This window comes from Haliaeetus leucocephalus, unplaced genomic scaffold (assembly GCF_000737465.1).
Source record: "Haliaeetus leucocephalus isolate CR32 unplaced genomic scaffold, Haliaeetus_leucocephalus-4.0 Scaffold317, whole genome shotgun sequence".
NCBI lineage: Eukaryota > Metazoa > Chordata > Aves > Accipitriformes > Accipitridae > Haliaeetus > Haliaeetus leucocephalus.
This window is the reverse complement of record NW_010972753.1, coordinates 4,972,615-4,992,748: the sequence shown is the minus strand read 5'-3', so window position 1 is coordinate 4,992,748 and position 20,134 is coordinate 4,972,615. Positions and strand designations below refer to the sequence as shown.

The 20,134-nt window shown below is 39.3% G+C and overlaps 1 protein-coding gene across 1 annotated transcript in view; it reads right to left on the bottom strand.

Annotated features, from left to right (window-relative positions):
* Positions 1 to 20,134, bottom strand: part of IL1RAPL1 (interleukin 1 receptor accessory protein-like 1) — a 640,049-nt gene that overhangs the window by 28,208 nt on the left and 591,707 nt on the right. Inside the window, exon 6 of the mRNA XM_010571307.1 lies at positions 477 to 609. Coding sequence (XP_010569609.1) covers positions 477 to 609 — 133 coding nt within the window. The remainder of the gene's footprint in view (positions 1 to 476; positions 610 to 20,134) is intronic.

Sequence of the window (20,134 nt, the reverse complement as noted above, 5' to 3'; positions counted from 1 at the left end):
CTCTCACAGGCCAGATAACATCCCAGGAAACTCAGTTTTTTCCTTGAAGAAAAGAAATCAAAACGTTCCAAAAGAGAAGCCAGACTTCAGCATTTATTTAAGGCTCCATGTTTTAGAAGACTTCTTTGGAGCTGTTTTCCTTGATGTATTTATCTTTCTTTATTTCATCTTAGTAACTGTCTTAATGGTTCTTATTGTAGATTGCCACAGTTTGAAAAAATCTCTGTGCAAATTCCAGTCAGTGACACTACGGTGCTTGTGGGGCAGCTATTCTGCTTTTGCAGCCCTCTAACATCAGATCTGGCCGAGGCGTGCATTTTTCTGTTCTCTACTGGTGGAGTTAAAAGGTAAAGAATGGGTGTTGCAAAAATATGGACCAGACCCAAAGTGTTCCTGAGCTAGTCTGTGATAACAAGTATTACATTAACTATCAAAAAAAGATATTGACTAAAAAAACAAAATGCTTTTTCTTTTACCTGATGTCACTTTCCCAGACTCGACTATCATCCAAGTCCTCAATAAACTTCTCCCCTTTCATCCAGTAGATTAAAGGACTGACATCTCCACTATAGCCAAAGAAAGCTCGGCAGGTTAGATTAGCAGAACCGCCTGTTACAAAGAACGTAAGAAAATAAGTTATTTCAAAATTTCTAAAAAAAGTTTCATTTTTGAATCAGTTGCTTTTGTTGATTTAAAAAAAAATAAATATCTGTAGAGACCCTCAATTTCCAGCTGCTGTTGAAAATGTCCAAAAGTATCTACTTGTCTTGCAACTGTTGTTCAATGTATTTTCTGAAAATAAATACAATAAAAATGAAATTAAATGTTACATAAGAACAGGATTCAATTTTGTATTCTTTCACCAAGTTTTCTATGTTTGGTAAGGAAATGAAAGACTATGTTTTTTCAAAAAAGAACTAACTTAACCAAAGATTTCCATGTTTTCACTGAAAATAAATAAAGGTTAGGTAAAACAGACATGCAATCACAACTGTGCTACTTCAGCTTTGCAATGGTTTTTGCAAAGAGGCCGGTAGATTCCTGTAGGGTACCATTTCCAAGGGACAGCCAGTAGAAAGATGTATGCTCATTGCTAAGTTATCTTTGCAGGAAAGTATTAAACACTGAAACTGAAAAAAGAAGGCATCTGAACTCATTCTGTACGCTGTGGGACACATCTCACTGTATGAATGGGAATAACCATTAGGTACAGGCAGCAAGGAGCAGAAATTCCATATATGTGTAGCATTACTTATTTAATCATTGCAATGAAAATTAAAAATGTAATACGCCTTCACTTTGGTTTATTTTCATCATGTAGTCTTATATTGTGTTAGTACCACTTTGCTTTGGGGTTTCAGCTAGAGCACATCCAGGGATTGAAACAGTACTTTGCACACATTTTGTGTGTTGGTAAGATTGGATAAAACTAGCTATACTTTGGACAGCCACATAGTTAAAGATCTCCCATTCACTGCTGTAAAGATGTTTGTCACAATATGCATCAACCCTTCTAAACTGCTATGTGCATTTCTTCACTGGATAATTACACAGTGATTTAAAAAAGTGTTGTGATTTAAGGAATGTTCCCCCCCCCGCCCCCCCGCCCTGAGGAGAGTATTTTCATGGAGTTTATATTACTGCTGAGACCAAAATCATATTTTATTTACACTTTCAGTTTTTGATCTTAGGATTTTAAAGCTGACTAATCGGAGCTCCTGGAAAAAAAACATATGCATTTCTAACGCTACTTCATTCTGTACCGAGATGCCATGAGAAGTCCATCTGGGTTCAATGAATTTCCTTAAAAATACACTGCTTTGGGTCAGGGCCGGGTCCTTCTCAAACATATGGCATTAATATTTGAACATCTTATTTACTTTTTGGTATGGCAACAAATGCAGGATGCTGTATAACAAGAAGATTAATTATTAAATAAATGTCTTATTTATCAGAAATGATTTGTGGTTTTCTGCAACAGCATCTGACTCCTCTACCAGGAACTCACACATCCATGCCAAAAAAGGTGCAGAATCCAATGTTTGTAATCAAAATATGCAACGTCAAGGCAAGTACCGTCTATGTTGCTTTCACAAGCTGTTTAGGAACTGAGTTGCTTTTAGTCATTACATGAGCTTTTGGGTGGTGCCGCACCCTTTGCCAGCAATGCCTGCTAAGGAGACAGGAATATCCCAGAACTTGAAACGAGGATGGAGAGGAGGGTCTCATTCATAATCAAAAGGTACGAAATCAAATCTCTGACTAATGAGACATTTTGATAATCCCATCTCATTTAGAGCAAAGTTACCAACTGTAAGCTGAACATCTTCAGCGAGAGGGCAAAACCTCTCTTTCTAAAGGCAACTACAGCTCCTGTTTCCACACCCCAGGGACCAATGGTCAGGACCTCTCCCTGGAAACCCACTCCCTCAATCTCTACACAGCTCAAGAAGTGCCATTTGGAAGGAGAGAATTTTTTTCGCAGTCTTGAAGCCATTTGCGGGGAATGAGATGAGCGTTGGGACACCGCTTCATGCGGGTCAAGTACATGAAAACTTGTAATGGAAATGATAAACTTCCTGGTTGTGCCCAGGACATGTTATCAGATGCAAACCCAGTGTCTTACAGCAGTTGCATAGCAGATATAATCTTTTTTTTTTTTTTTTTAATGATACATGAACATGTGAAAATGAAAATTCAAAACCTTAAAGGATTATGAATATCTGACCACAGTCATCCTATCTAGCACATGTTCAGGGCTGTGAAATGCCTAAATAACCACAGCAATGGTGGACTCTGATCACTCTTGAAACGGGAGAAGGTACCTGCATATCTAAAGCAAAAGCAAGCTCCTGTGATAATTGGATAACCCACATGGCATTATCTACCAGTCCTAGAGGGAAGAGTGCTACCTGACCCATCACTGCCACTTCTTGGGCTTTTTCTGGAGCTTTGCCACCAAGTCAAGGCCCGGTTGAAACTTTTTAGCTTTTAAGCATTGGCAAGATCACAGCTGGCGGGACTGTAGCTTCTGGCCAATTTATCCATGATTCACAGAGATTAGGCACCACAGGTACTGAACCATCAAAGCTCTCCAGGCTCTTCTAGCTAACAGGCACCCACTGAGAGTTGACTTTCGCACTGTGCAGGACTCTAAGCCTTTTACAGGTGAATATTAACACTCGTAAGTTTGTTTTTTAAAAATAAACATCATTTGTTAAGGGAAAAAAATGTCAGAAAAAAAGAGTTTGTAAGATTAAGGCTTTCCTCCTCATTAAATTCATAAAGAAATTTTCCCCTTAAATAAGACATGTAAACATATTTTTAAACAGAGTATCCAAAGTTTCAAATTATTTCCGAGAAATAAATTAGGAAGGATGTAATGCCTCTTAGTAGTACTGTGTGGATTACCGTTGCTGAGCAAAGGCCGTTAGCTTGCCAGGTGTTCAGCTATAAATTACCTACACTGTCTACCTTGACCAATCTTCACAATAAGCCAGTGGGAAGTTCATTAGCAGGTCATCAAGAAAGATTCAGTGACTAGCTAATGACCAACTGTGACTATTAATGAGGAGGTCTCTTACTCCGGAGCTCACAGTTCGTTGCAGAGGGTGGCGGAGCTCACGCGGTGGAGCCGAGCCGCTCACAGCGGCGGCCACAGGTAAGTAACGGGCAAAAGCTGACAGAAGAGCGATATTACGAGTGGACAGAGTATTTTGGGAGGATATCTTGGGCTCCGCTGCAGAGCTGCCCTCGTGTGAACGAGTGTGCTGTAGGATGGGCAGCGTTTGTCCCTCGAAGCGCACCTTTGAGGTGAGCGGGCAGAAAATGCTTAGTCTGGCACGGAGCGGCTGCTCTGCACTGAAGAAGAGCAGCGTCTGTTTTGAAGAAGTCTGCAGATTATTAGAGACCACGCAAAAGTTCAGTAAATAAGTACAAGAGCTGCTTTGCTTTGGGTTTTAAGCGAATGTATAAACCAACCTGTCAGCCAATTAAAAGAAATCACTCACAGTTAACCCTACGCAACTCCTTCCCTTCATGTGTTTTCTGTGCCGAGAAAAACTGTAGAAGTGATTGGAAAACTGTGAAAGTTTGATGAATGGATATGTAATACTTTCTATGCCATTAATTTAAATTTTCCTGTAAATGCTGGATTATTACAGCTTTATAGTCTGTCTCTGAAGGAATTTAAATACACCTTTTAAATTAACTACATGTTTTAAATTAAATTATTAGGGAAATCCATCTCTCTCTCTCTGTCCCCTTTGCTGTGAGATGTTGTAAATTCTTGAGAATGTTCTGTCTCAAGTTACGTCCTGAGTAAACTGCTTTTTTTATGGACCCTGGAAAAGTCCAAAGGCATGAGATTAGAATTATTAAGTGAAACTGATAGTGTTGGTGTTTTTGCTAACACCCGCCCCCACCAAAACCAAACCAAACCAAACAAACAAAACCCAAAACACCTTCAAGAAAGGATAAAGAGAAAAATGGCACTTTTGACTTCTTAGTATAATTTTTTTTTTTACCGTGAAATAGTGCAATAAAGGCATGTAAGAGAACACCAAAAAAGTAAGGTTCAGCTGCATATTTCTCCATCACCCTTATTTCTGAAGATGAATATGCTCTTACTGTATTGAGCTGACTTCTGTAAAAATTGCGCTATATAATGCTACATGTTCCTGCTGCTCTCTGATAAAACTGCACTTTCAACTCTAGCCAACTGGGTTCAAGATAAATTAATCGAAAGCTCCTTGCCGTCTAAACGGCGAACAATTTTTGTTACACAGGATGCTTTCAAGTGGAGCAGAACGCAAGGAGGAGGGACCACAACAAAGTGTACCTCCTTGAAACCACCAAATCCGTTCGGCAGAGCAACACACCAGTTTTGTGGCCATTTTTCTCGAATTGGCAACAATTCCTCGAATTAGAGGCACTTTGCAAACTACTGCTATGGGAGCCTGTGTCCAGGAGAGGGCACTGTCTAACTTCTAAACATTAAAAAAACCCCAACCAAACCTCAAAGTCAATTCCTAGTGTATAAGCTCTAATTAAAAACATCAGCCTGCTAAGAACCTGCTAGATGTAATTAGCAAATAGTGAATGTTTTGTGGTTAGTGAAATGTCATCTTGTATGGGCAGTCTAAATTACACTTGCACCATTAGTCATACAAGTTAGCATACACTGTGATGGCACCCGCCCTAGCCTTTAATTTAACAGATTCTTCAGTGAAAGACAACCATTTTGGTTGGAAGCGATGCTAATTATCAGGTATCTTCTGCAACCTCTTTTTAGAAGACTCCTCAAAGACTTTTTATGGCAGTGAAGCGCTTGAGAGCCATGCTCAGCATTTAGTGATATTGAGGGCCAAAAGAGTGGCAATGTTAAGTGCACTGAAATATGGGACTTTCTTTTCCTGTACGTACCACATAAACCATTTAAACTTATGTAACATGTAAACTTATGCACAGGCAGTACCTACACACTTATAAGTATGCCATTTATTTGTAATATTAACACTTCAAAATGAAATTATAAAAGGCCAAGGCAGACGCAATCAAAATCTCTCACTCACAAATTAAATACCACTCCTTCCGTTCGCGTTAGAGAAAATGTACTGACAAATATCAGTCTTTCAAGTGGAGGGATGTAAAAGCTGTTAACTTCCTAGCTGTGGCAGACAGGTGGCAATTCCTCACAAAGTCAATGACCAACTTATTTTGCCAATGTCATCTGCCAAGCCCAGCAGGCAGGTAGGTAGAAGCTGCTCATGTTTTCAGAGAAATCTCATGTCCTAAAACAGTTCAACAGTTCTCGAAAGCCTTGTTGTAAATGTGATTAAGGTAAAAAAAGAAAAAAAAAAGGAAGAAAAGAAAAAAAAGGAAAATAAGGTACCACTTAGTTTTGAGCCATGATCCTTCACATTCTCAGGATCTGTAAATCTTCCCTTAGAGCAGGATGAACTGCAGAGATTCCTCTTGATTCCCTCCTTGCCTATGCAAAGCATCACCTACTGCTATGCTGCCCTCCAGTTTACATATATATTTTCACATCTTGATACCTTGTACTCTTTTACCAGATCGTAACTGTCTTGCTCCATATTTGACATAGCAGGTTAGGCCAAATTTAAAAAAAAATAAAAAATGCTGTTTTCCAAAATATAACTGCAAGCTGGGAACTGCTAAATTCTAGTCTTGTTACTGAGTGGTATGTTGTGAAGCCTTTGGCAAGCCATCAGGTCTTACATCCATACAATTGTGAAGATACAATGTGCAAATTCCCTCTACTTTGAATTCAGTGGATGTAGGTTTGAAAGAGCTGGGTATTATCATTCCACTAAATATTATCATGCAAACATCATACAAAGTGGCTGAATGTGATTACACAGCTGTATCTCTTCATTAATAGATCTGTCCATATTTTGCTATGCTGCGGAGCAGAATGTTGATTGCATGGGACTCTGAATTACATATTGAATGAGTTCTTCAGGCCATAACTGTGTAAATTTACAGTACACACAACCATTCCTCCACAAATAAAACCCAACAGCTGAAGGTTTGCAACAAGATCAGAGAGAAGTTGTAGCTTTTGAACTTTCACTGAATTTGTAGGTATCGCTACTTATTGGAGAGGTTAAAAAATCACTTCCTTGAATTTCTGATTTTTTTTTTTTAATTGGAAGAAAGCCTAATTCTTGTTCATTAGGGTTTTCTTTGGGGTTCGGGGGTTTTTTTTAGCAACTAGCCTTCATTCACAATAGGGCTAAACTCATTTGCCCACTCCTAGTCCTCCACTGCCATATGAAAAGCCTTTTACCCTGCAAGGCTTCCAGCTGCTGAATTCCAGTTCAACAGCAGGACACTTAATGGAGGTGTCTGCTTACATGTTCCCCGCCCTGAGATATTTGAGTCTGCAACGCTTAATAAGGTGCTATACGGAAATGCACATGGTAAGATCCAAGATTAACCTAAGAATATTAAAAATTTTTGGTGGACTGCTTCATAGCTTGTGAAGGAAAAGAAACCCAAATCCTTTCTGCTTTGAATGGGCTCCTTAGCAGCAGGACTGTCAGAGAAAGAGTCAATGAAGACAGCGACCGCCACAGCAGACTGCAGAAAGAGAAGTGATGTATGGGACTTTGGGCTCGAAATGCCCAGAACATCTCTCAGGTACGTACATTGTTAAACTAACCTTCATTTCACAAGAGGTAACAAAACCCCTGAACCAATAATCTTGATTTTCCTAACAGCAGGCCTCTCCTCTTGATAGATGGTAATGTCAGGCTGATAAATTAGTTGTTCAGCAAGTATTTTTCATTCCCTCCTCTTCAGAAGTAGAGACTGGAGTGGGAGACAACTATCACAAGCATAAAGCAAGAGTTGCTAAAGCAAAGGAAAGTCATTGCAGTTGTTTTATAAGCTTGACTTAACTTTTACTCTAGAAGCTCATATTTTCTCATGCTTTTTTTCAGACAAATGCATTTCTCAAACACTTTTTTCCTGTGTGCTCTCTGTCAGGTTGAAAAATAATTCCTGTTTTAAAAGCTTAGCTGTTTTTAGATATAAGTCACAAGAAAATATCCTAGGTAACAAAATATCTCCAATTGAAAAAAAAAAAAAAAGAGGTGGTTCTAAATGCCAAACTTCACATGGTTTTTAGCTCTTAAAGACTTACGGCTTGGGAACTTTAAATCCGTCCACACCGTGCATAGCTTAATATTGTTCAGTGTTTTGTTTCTGTATTCTTTTTCAACCATACCGCCTTTGACTATGGTGCTGTGGCTTTTGCATTTTAACGATGCTACGTGGTAAGAAAACAAGCTTAGCTTGGCTAGCAGCCTTGCGTAAAGGAGTCCCATACGGGTGCCTCATAAGCGAGGCGGGGGGGTCACGTACCCAGGGACGCCGCTACCTGCCCCTCACCAGACCTGACCCCCCTAGAACGGCCGCTTGCGGCTTTAGCTTTGTGAAGTCCTGCTCTGGGTCATGTTTTGGGAAACTCCTAGAAAAGCAGGAGGGGTTTCCTGGTTGTCTTTTTACATTTCAGGGAGGTTAGGTTAGGCAAAGAATTAAAACAATTCAATGTGTGTCATAAAAGACGTACACATCATATTTATTGATAAGAAATATATTAAGAACAGTAACCTCCTGGAGTTCTGTAGATGACTCTGTGCCCAAGCAACTTCAAAGCTGGAATAATGTCTTTCTTAGTTAAGGAAGACAGTTTCAAGCCATTACAGTTCTCACAACATTTTCCTCCTTCCCATACAAAATCCAGAGGCAAAGCAGCAGCAAACCGAAAGTGGGACTCAGGCAGCTCCTCTGAGTTAGAACGCAGCTGTTGCTAAACTTGTTTTGCTAAGGAGTTACTTAAAGTAATGATAAATCCAGCCCACTCATGCCTACGATGACAATAATTTTCTAATACAGCACACTTGCAATAGCACATCTCCCTTTTCACTTTGCTTTCTTTTACCTGTGCAAGCTGTAGAAATAACTGACCTTTTTTTTTTTAACCTGAAGAGTGTTGGCCCAACAAATGAAAACATTTAAATCTCTTGCCATGGAGGTTTTGTTATAAATCCTGTTTTCTTGTTCTTTCTGAACAGAATACAGCGGGTTTGCTTTGGTCTCTAGTGGGTGCTAGTCCACATCAAAACCCCCTGCACATAAATCACAGCAACCAGCTGCAGCTCCAGTACCTTCTCCCAGCCTCCCTCCCAGTTGCACGGCACAAGGCTTTCCGTACAAGGGAAAAGCAGACTATGTCCTGGATTCTAGATAATGACAAATAACACGCTTTTTTTCCAAAAGAGGTTAACTCCGGGGAGCTGTAGCAAACAATTTACTGTGTCAGATCACACTTAAATGAAAATATCAATAATCTTAAGGAACAGGTTTGGCAATTCAGTTTACAGACAAATTATCGGCTATTCAACCTCTTGCGGCTATTTCAGCCCCTAGCTACTCAGCCAGCTGATTTCTTCAGGCAGTGCACTTAATGAACAGCGTTAGAAACTGTGTTTTACTATGATGTCTCATAATACCTGCTCTTTAACTGCTTTGGAAAGAGGGATTGTAGTGTTTGTGCAATCATTAGATGATTTGAGTATATATAGCAAATTCCCAGCTTTGGAGTCACACGTATATATTAAATAATAAGTTGCGGGTTTATTTTCCACTGGTCAGCCTGACTACCCTTTTCCTCCCTTTGCTCTTTCTTCATAAGCAAGCCTACCATGGACCGAGTAGGTTGCAGGGAATTATTCGGGCAAGGAAGTATTCTGAAGAATACTGTAGAGATGCTGCATATGGAAGATACTTCATAAAAGTAAAACTTTTGGAAAGTAGCAGGCATAGTGTCACCTACACCTGCTAGGTGGATATTAAGGAAACTGGGACTCCAAATAACAAACAACAAATAAATGCTACATCTTCCTCTGGTTAGCTTTACTCTTCAGCACACACTGGAAACATTAGCCGTTCTAAGATTTTAATGAACTAACCAGTTCTGTCAGATCACACCGTATGACGGAAAAAAGTCATTTGGAAAAGACCCAGGCTAGTTTGTCAAGGATGTGGATAGGGAAAACTACCATTCCCATGAAGCAATGTGGCACAACAGGATAAATACAATTGAAATAAAACACATCTATTACGTGAATCAAAATATTTCAATTTGGTTCAAAATGATGTGAAACCACTTCTCCGTTTAAATTTTCACCAGGAAACCCAGTAAGCACCACTGAAAATTGGAGCCCTGATGAACTGAACCTGTTGATTACTAACAAAACAGATAAATAAAATCAACACCAACTTTGCCTTTTACTGCAATAAAGCCCCTGACCATAGGAAGGTATTTCTTGCTTATTCATACTGGGGTTTTCTATGCAAACAAATGATATATGTATAGTTTAGATGTGCTTCTGCTTTAAATCGTGATGTCCCCGCCTTATGTCGTGAAGATATTGCAATGGACAGAGAAAATACTAGTTCTTAGCATACCCTCAGAAATAGCCGATGCTTGCCATTTAATTATCACATGGACTAATATTTGTTTATATAATTTAAAAGTCCTAACACATCAAATAATTCTACTGCATAAAAATGTGAATGCATGCTGTTTCTAATAGCACTATGTTTTCCGTTTTTATACGACAGCCATTACACCACGTAGTCTTTCTACTTCTCTTGCATGTGCGAGTTAGTCCCATTTTCCAAAGAAAGCCCTGAAACAAAATCCATGAAAACAAACCCCTCTCATTCACAAGGATGCAAATGGAGAAACTCGATTGCTTGTCCGTGACAAATATGCTATACTCTTGGACCACAGACATGCTGGAATCTACTGCTATCGATCAGCGTCCTTTCTACACGAAAGGCAGACAGGCTTTTTCAGTATATACCGCTACGTAATTGCATACTGATAGACAACACTTAGTGAGGGCAGCTGCACAAATGCCACCAATGGCATAAAAAGAATCCAGCTAGCACTGTACACGTGCTACGTGATTTTAAAGGGAAAAAGGTATAGAAATGGGGGCAAGCTTGAATTCTTGATGCTGTACTCTGCTTTCTGACCTGCAGGTATATGAGTGGAGTAGAGGACCTGTGTTATAACCAGAATTCCCACAGGAAAAAAGATGCTCTTGCACTACATAGGCAAGAGGGGAAGACGTGTTCTTGCACTCCTAAATAACACCTGCTCGAGGGCTGGCTTTACGTCGGCAATCACTCTTTAACATGAAAATGGCCTGGCCAGGCTGGAGGAAGAAGCAGAGCCTGATGTCTTCATCTGTGTTTGAGGTAGGCGCAATCCTGGGCATCATAAAACGTGCTTCTTCCAAAACAACTTCCTTCTCAAGAGCAATTAATCATCAAATTATTTTGGCTTCTTGCACATTTTTGTCAAGAGGAGATGCTCTTGAGTACTGGGAAGTCTGGACAACAGCAAGGCTGAAATGATTTATCTTCTTGCAGCAGCCACATGGGCGTCATTTCTCTAGTCCACCTTCATTCTCCTTTAGCTGTAATTTCCATAGTTGAACTGCACACGGTCTTGCCAGCAAAACTTCTGAGAGATTTAAGGCTCCTGTATCTGGAGCCAAATACCTGAGGTCAGCAAGCAGGATATCAATCCTCATTACTAGCATAATCGTGAATTTCCTGATCAATTTGCACAACCTACCCTCCTCCTGCTGCACACTATACTGTAATTTTTGTTTTAATTTTCTAAGTGCTCTGAGAGGCACGGGACTTGTGACATTTCTTAAAAGTAGAAGAAAGTGAAGGAAAATTTCACCTTGCTCCACAAAAGCCCCAGGAACGCAGAACGTTGTCTACAATGTTGTTTGTGGTTTTTAACAGTTTTTGCAGGTCTCAAAGCAAGGACTAAAAGCAGAGTTTGAGTGGCAATAGAAATATAAGGTACGACAGCTGCTGGTTATAGGAACAGAGACAAATATTCGTTATGCAGTATTTATGATACAAACTGTGCACGGAGAGATGGGGCAGGCTGGTGTTTCTGGCAGTGCAGCTCTCTGCAGAGGTGCTGGGTGCCAGCCTGACCAGCACCCCCACTGCTCACCCAGTCCTCTGCCCCTCCACACTCGAGGCTGCCAGTCATCCCAAGCCGCACGACAATATTTGTTAATGTGGACACCTGCCCGCGAGGGACCAGGGTAAGTCTGCAAAACCCCTTTTCACTTGTGACTTGGAGCTAGAATTTTAATCCAGGTCTGGGGAAGAAGAAGAAGAGGGTGTGTTAACCCTTGCACTACATAGCCCATCATCAGGTCTAAAGAATACCGTTGCAGCTATAGGCTTTGATTTTTATTGATGCAATAATTTGAAAGTGCTGTTACAAACTACTGGGTAATAAAACAGTGATGGATTTTTAGAAAGGGCTTAGTGCAGTGTTTACTTTCAGTTCTTTGGCATCTAAATGGCAACCCTTTAAAAATGTGTTATAATTGTGGACATAGGAAAATGAGTATTATTTATAAAACAGTCCAAAATTAATGGCCTTAGGCATTAAATATTGCATGAGTACATGTCCAGCCAGTTTCCTAAATGTATAGTGTACACTCTCAAAGGAGTTCAAATCCATACTATCTTAAATGAAGTCACATGGATTATCTAAAGTGAGAACGGGGGGGGGCACTTCAAAATCCTCCTTCTTTCACAAAAAAAATGTTTTTTTAAAATGTTAATTTGGGATCATTACTCTAAAAAAACACAAGAAGTGGGAAAGAGGAGAACAGCCACCACAATGAATCAGAGCAAAGATCCACTATCCCAGCACCCTGTACCCGAGAGTATTTGATAGCAGGAGGGCAAACGTCTAGATACGAGAGTCATAGTCCCTGAAAACAGCCTTAATTTTATGATGAAAATGTTGACAGACTTTAAACTACAGCAATGCCAATAATAAAAAGCAAGATCATATGGCTGTCCTCTGCAGGCAATTAAGCTGCCTGTTCTAACAGGATATACATATAAAACAGGACCAGTAATCAGCTTCGTTAGCACTAAGAGACAAGAAAGAATAGCCTTCTGATAGAAGTTCATCAATGTGCTTTTTAACAAAACATGTGCATTTATCTGAGAAGTTAAAAGACGGAAAATTTATTGGTATGATAAAAAGCAGCTAGGTGAGCTTATCCAGTTGAATGCTTTGCCCCCAACTTGCTACCTTTTATCTTCTCCAGGTTCCAGGATAATCAGAGATAGCTATGACTAAAGTTTGGCAAGAGTTATTTGGTTTTTTTTTTTTAATGCATTAGATTTTGGATAACAAGTATATTAAACTTTATTTTACATAAAGTATTCTCCTAAAACACTTTGTAGTGTGAGATGATAAAGTTCAAGTGTTAAATAATGAGAGAATTTAAGAGGCATGAAAAAAACAGGGGAAAATGATAAAAGGCAGAGGGAAAAAAGGCAAAGTTGTTTCCACCCTGGGTGGTCATTTGATGATGAAGTGAGGATTTTTTTCAAGGCTGTGATGGCAGGCAGCGTTTCTTTGGTGTCCAAGGCAGGTAATAGGATGACATGGGGTGGCTGGTCCTGTAATTTTCTATTTCCTCTGAGTCAGTCTCTAAAACTAAAACCTGTCCTGATGAGTGTGACACAAAAGCTGACTCAGTGGGAACAGTAGTAACTTTTAAATGTCCTGCTGAATTGTATCCCCTTATACCACAGCAAGAGATTCTTGTAAAAGCTATTTCCATTTTTAATGTTTAGGTCAGTATTGTGTGGAAGGAATACCTGGGAAGCAGAAAAAGATTGTTGCTGTTGAGATTAGGACCTGACCTCTTCAAGGGTGTGTATATGGGAAGCTGGATGACGGTAATGAGAAGATAATCTCCTAGAGATGGGCTGCTGGCACCTACCCAGTGACTCTGCAGTGGCTGAAAAGCAGGTTCTAGTAAAAGGCTGAGCTGAAAGAGGAGGATATTGCTTTTTCTCCTCAAAACAAAAGGCCACAACACTCCTGTTGCCCCACGTTTCCACAGTCATCCTTTCTCATCCCATCACCTCCTCCCCACCCCGAGAGACCTCCTGGAATTTCCAGCACCTCCAGGACTAGACCTCCAGCACCCAGCTCAGGCGAGAGGCAGCCTGAACCCAGTTAACATGGAGATATACATCTTACACCTCTGTCTTTACACATAGAGTTACGAAGGCTGGAATCTGCTAGGCCCCTAACATAAGAGATCATCAAATATTATGGAATTACTTCGAGGAGTGATCAGGAAGAAAAAAAAACAACAACAAAATAAAGTAAAACACTGCAAAAGAGATGTGGGAGAACTGGCTGACAGCAGCTACTTTCCTTCACCCATGAGAAAAATTCTTCTGCTGTAGGTTTAAGAATGGCATTATAAATAAGAACTAGCTAAGAGCAGCAGTTTGCCATCCTGAATAAAATGAATCATTCCTAATATGATTAGCACATGTTACATATTAGAATGAAACTGAAATGTAAGTTTGAAAAGAGCATTTGTTGAAAAGGCAGAAGAAAAAGGTTGACATGACATTTTCTGCATAAATGAAGACTTTGAAGGGAAAAGAAATCTGCTCTTTATGTTCATTTTAGAGATATTTCTATTAAAAAGCTATTAGTTACTCAAATGTCAGTTTTATGAATAAAAACTTACCTTGGTGACATGGGTGATACTGCAGATGAGCTGTTGTTTGTGTAAAGAGCTGCAAGCCCCCAGATTTTCATTAAGACAGACAAAAAATGCAGAACTACTAGCTCACCCTTTCACTAAGCGGGCATATGAAAAGATCCAACAGATTATTTAAAATTACCAAGGCAAATCATTAGATTGGTTAGACAGGAACAAAACCACATCTCCCATAGAAGTTTTACAGTTTTACTTATGAACTGACCATAAATGAATGATTCAGAGACTGCACACACTGTGTTCAATAGAATTAAGTTTCTGTAGGTTAGACAGTGGGATGGAAAAGCAGAGGTTTCCAATAAAAAAGGCTTGCCGTTCTGTTTTCTTGGATTTTTTTTTTCTGTCTGTTAATTTATTTAATTTGAATGGACTAGCACCTCAGAGCTGTTTGGCCAGGCTAGTCCCAAGAGCAAGGCTGGCCCGTTAAGCCAAGATGCTGGGATCTCTCCCAGGACTTGCAGGCTCTGAATTCAAGTGCTGCAGGAGGAGGCTTGGAAACCCTGCTGGAGCTCAACCCACCTATGTTCTGAGAGTTTCTGAGATGACAACTGTAGCCCATGGGAAATTCAGACTTCCAGCTTTACTGATTAGGTGTGAAAGGCCCCACGTGAGTGTCGATACTCAAGACCGCAGCATTGTAAACCCGGGGATCTCCACTGACTTGCCATAAATATCAGAAGTTTGATTTGCCAAAATGCTGCGAAGCCCATTTGTTCTGGGTGACGCTATCTTTTACCAAAAATTTCTGACCTTGACATTTAGGTGCATTTTGAGCTCTGCTACATCTGTTCTGTATGACTTTGGGATACTTGGTGACACTTTCTGCTCTAATTTACCTGCCATCAGGGCTCAGAGAAATTCATCCTCCCATCCTCTGTTTTGTTTAATTAAACTGCAAGGGCAGCAAGTCAATGAGATTTGGCAGTCGAGACTCCCCAGCATCAGCTGAATGAATGAGTAGGCCTAGGTATATGACATGGTAAAACAATATGCAGGTATAATAACTGAAGTCCTAAAAGCGATATAGCTGTGAAGTGCTATATTACATCGTCTGTACTGCTTCTGTACCAGAACTTACTCATTCTGAACCACATCGGTGATATAACTGTAGGATGCGTTGCATACTGTAGATCTATCATTACTTTTTCTTCTGTATAAACCAGATTAAAATTTCAATGGATCCTCCTTCTGGTGGAGGCCAGTAAATGTCGCTGTGATAACAAGTATTGCTAGTTACATTTGTGATTGTTCATTTCTTCATTCACTATTTCCTCGCCTGTTCCTCAAAGAGGTTACTTGTTTTGGCAGGCTACGTAAAGAAGTGTGAAGAAAGGGGAAGATTTATTAATGCATTTATATAAAGGGTGTCAAGTTTAATTCAGTATAATCTGTAGGGCAATATTAGTTTCAACTTATTAGGAAAAGAATAAATAAAGCTTGACTGGCTAGACATGGGAAAGGGCTCTAAACAAATTGCTAGTGGAACCTTAGCAAAAAGCCCCCTTGTTATCACTCCGGTCTAGGCTACACTTCTGCAATGAGGAAACTGCTTAACACTCTGTAAGCTACGAGATGACTCATATGCTTCAAATCAAGCATTTACATAACTGTTTATAGGCTGGGGGCGTTGGATCATAAGCTTCAGGGTGGAAGAGAATAATTTCTTTCATGCTCATCACACACCTAAAACTTCATTCCTTTTCCAGAAATCTTCCTGCTTCTAGTCGGAATATCTTTGCAATGTTTGTTATAACATCCCAGATATCTTTTTACTTCCTTTTCTTTTCACTATTGACTTGTGGCAAATATAGTGCTTTCTGGATGTTTTTGTTCTCAAAAGAAAGGCACAGGTAAAATGAAAAAAGGCAAAGTAGTAAAGATAAAAATCAGGGAAAACATTTTGTCATTTAATTCATTGTATTAGAGAAGGAATTATAAATGGAAGAAAAACGTGTGCTGGTAACTACTTTGTTAATCTTATATAGAATCTCCATGTCATTATCCTACTATCAAGATGAAATCTATCTGCATATGATCTAGAAATAGATGTACATTCTTGTGTGAATGTCCACGTGCTATTTAATGGTCCGGGTACTATTATTTCAACAGATTCCATGTTTCTTCAGTCAGTATGTGTGTAAGTCTTTTAAAATACACCCTAAAAGCATAATTAGTTGTGAGTGTTATTATAATAGGGATGAATTTGGACCCTAACAATATATCCTGATGAGTTTTTACTGGTTACAGATGATATTTGCTAGAAGATACAGATGTGAAGAAATTGAAACATTCATCACAAAGTTAGAACAAACACTTGTCCTGTCCACCCCTAATTAAAATCATTCTCACTTCCATGTTATATAGCCAATGCGTACCCCATATATTGATTAACTTTTTTCTTATTTCTGCAATCCAGTGGGAAATTTCGACCTGTTTCCTTTCCCAAAATGATTCATTTCACCTCTACTTTTATGGATAGCATTTTGTATTTCTATACTGCCTTCATATTGGCCACCTAAGATATTCTACAGTGCTGTTAAACAGCACAACAACTTTTCCAATACAAATGGCTGGCTTTACGTTTTCTGCCCAGTAGAACATAATGAATACGCTTCTGCGATTGCTAGCATGACAAGGAACCAATTGCTGAAGTCCTGCCCAGGCTGACAGCGAACCTCCCGTCCTAGTCTGGGATTTCACCCACTGTCTTCACAGCACCACGGCATTTTGCACAGTAATATGCCATCTGTTGATGGCTGGCAAAATAACCCTCATCATTACCGCTGCCCAGCTCAACAGCTGTAGTAGTGTAATAAAATATAAAACCATTTAAGGCTCCTATTGCTGTGAGATAAATGCATGAGGACAGTCCATACCACTCCTTCCGTGCAAAAAGCGTATCATCCTGGAGTCTTTTACTATGGGTGAACAGTAGGCAAATGGAATTTGGGTGTTTCTGTGGACTAAAAAGAAGGGGTTTAGTCAATTTTTCATGCATGGGTCACTGAACAATTTTCAATGCTCACAACAGTTACTGATGCGCTCCTTGTACTTCTGGGTCATGTTATCAAGGAGAGCCCTGTCGAACGCTGCCTGTCTTCCACTCTCCAACGTGTTTGTGATGATCACACAACAAAAGAGTGCGGTGAACCGGGAAGAGGAATATCAAAGTAGCTCCTCTGAGAGCTCAGAAGAAAGATTAAATCTCAGTCAGCTAGAGAGAGTGAGTAATTGTGAGGAAAGACAAATCAAATCAACCCATACCTTGCAAGAAAGGAATTTTTTTCTGGTATTAGGGGATGAACACTTACTGTTAATACAAAAGGCAGTCATGGAAACACAGTGGCTGCAACAGAGAACTTTCAGACCACGGAGTTCACGTCCTTAGCACAGGATATAGTTTTCATACTTCTAACCTACTTAGTAGATATTAAACTGATGTTTTAGTAGAGCTTAGCCAAAAGACCAGCAAGAAAGTTGCATAATTATGTGTGCGATTTGGACAGAAGCCAAGACAAATGCTTTTGCATTAAATACTATATAATTAGTTTTTATTCACTATAATGCTTTCAAATTCCCTGGAATGTATCCCCTTTATTGGTAGATTGAAATAGATTCCCTTTGGGGGAATGTTGGAGGGAATATTTACCCTCATGAAGTAAATACTTATTCTCATTCTCTTCTCAACCGCCTGAGAACACAGTTGTGGTAATGGTTCTTTTGCCAGCTTTGCCAGTAATCTCTGTGGTTTGCTTGGATTCAAGTTATATCTTCGGGGGGGGGGGGGGGGGGGGGGGAAAATTTTTTTTTAAAAATTAATTCTTTCTTCCTCTTCTTCTAAATTCGCAGAGAACATAAGGTTTCTACATGTTAAAGATGCAGTAAGAAAATCCTCTGGGTTTTTTATGCATAAAAAGGAGGACTATCCAGAGACTATAACATCATGGGAATTGACCTATTTAGTAATGCTTCCTAACTAATTCTTATCCTCCTCAGAAAGTCATCTTAAGTGAATTAAAAGGTTCATGTATATAAATTGCCTGGAACTATTCAAAGATGATAATAAAAACAAGATGAAATTTGTAATTCTGTTGGTAGAGAGGGGAACTTCGTTACAGATGGGGGAGAATGCAGTTGGTAGAAGGAAGAAATACCTACTAGTCATGTAAGGTAAGACTACAGGCTTGTTCACAGAGACAGGCAAGGTCTGTCCAGATGCTTAGCAGGGTGCATTAGCTCTCATTCAGAATTGTGACCGTTCCAGTCAATCAGGACACTCCAAAGAACAAAATTCCCAGTAAAAGTCCATATAGAACGTGACTATGCCTCCTTCCTCAGACGTACACAAAGCTTTTATGTAATTCACTTTGCTTTGACCAAGGCAATGTTTTCTGCAGTGAATATCTAATTTTAGAAAACAAAGGAAGAAAGATGCAAAATTATTTGTGAATTCAGATGGGTTTTGCCTGACAGACTAGAGAAAGGTAGAAAATATCAATAGACTTCTTCTGACATTTGCAAGTAAACTTTGTCAATATTTCTTATTCTAATTTATTTTATTTTGAGAAATTACCTACCCTGACAAAGGAAAGATTTTTCAAAGGGGATTAAAAAACTGGAAAGGAAATGCAACTTATTGTCTTGTGTTGAATGAAAGAGTTGGCTGCTCCAAAATGAAACACTGCATGACATTGTTGCACCAAATATTCCTGAAAAGATTATTGAATTTCAACCCTTAGAATTGCACTCTTGTTTCTTACCCAAGTATTGAACCTTGGCAGAATCAAATCGTGAGGGTAGAACTGTGCTCATTAATGTGAGACCAGACTTCTTTAAGGTATTAAGCTGCTGTATCTAAATTTTCCTTTCGCCATAGCCTAGCCTTTCAGGCAAATGGTATTTGGTAGAGCAAGAGGGAAGGGAAAGGTATTGCATCTCTAGATATTTGAGTTCTGTGAAGGGGTGAGATATGTAAACACAACATAACATAACACTTTATATGCCTTCACGTGCCTTAGACTTGTACAGAAACATGCAGAAAACATGCAGAACTTCACTAAAATACTATATGTAGGGTTTTTTTCTGCCAGCCTTTATATCTCCATATGTGACAGAATGGGAGTGGTACGTAACTTAATCTTGCTCAGCATACACTTACTGGAAAGACCCCAATCTGACAGTCATTGAGAAATCTGCAGAGCAAGGATTGTCTTGGCTAAACTATCTTCTGTGAGTTCGAATTTCCTTTAAACTATGCCAAGTGAGTGATTTGTAATAGATTACGTGTTTGTATGGTCACTGTCATCCTGCTGGGATGAAGAGCAGCATGTGAACATTAAATTACACAGAGCCTAAGAAATCATGGAAGAGCCTGCATGGATTTTACTTGACTGCTCAGTATTCTAAAATCAACAGACTGAACCAAAGGACTTGGAGAAATGATATGGAAAGAGATTTTCTGTAGGTCCTGATTTTGGCTGGGCAACTTATCTTCAGAACAGCAACAAATTTTACAGTATTTTAGCCAAGAGAAGTTTATCTGTTGCTATCTATAACACCAAAAAAAAAAAAAAAAAAAAAAAAAAAAAAACTTTTTGGTCATGTATCAAAATCGAAATAGACCATAAATCCTTAGGCTTGGAACAGTGTGCCATCACAGAACAGTTTCTATATAGGTCACATTGCTTTCAACAACTCAAGTTGAGGTCATTTTGACCTTTGTTTTAGCACTTCTATTCTAATATAAAGCCAGGAGAATTACTTGTGAATGTCATAAGAATAAACAAAAGGTGTTAAAATTTGCTGAACCATTGAGACAATGGTTTGTATATGGAGTTTGACTTGCATTTCAAATAAAATATTCTTTTCTGCCGCATTCCATGCACCTCTGTAATTCAGATTTAACTATCCCAAACAGAGTATTAACTGGCGTGACTGACTAA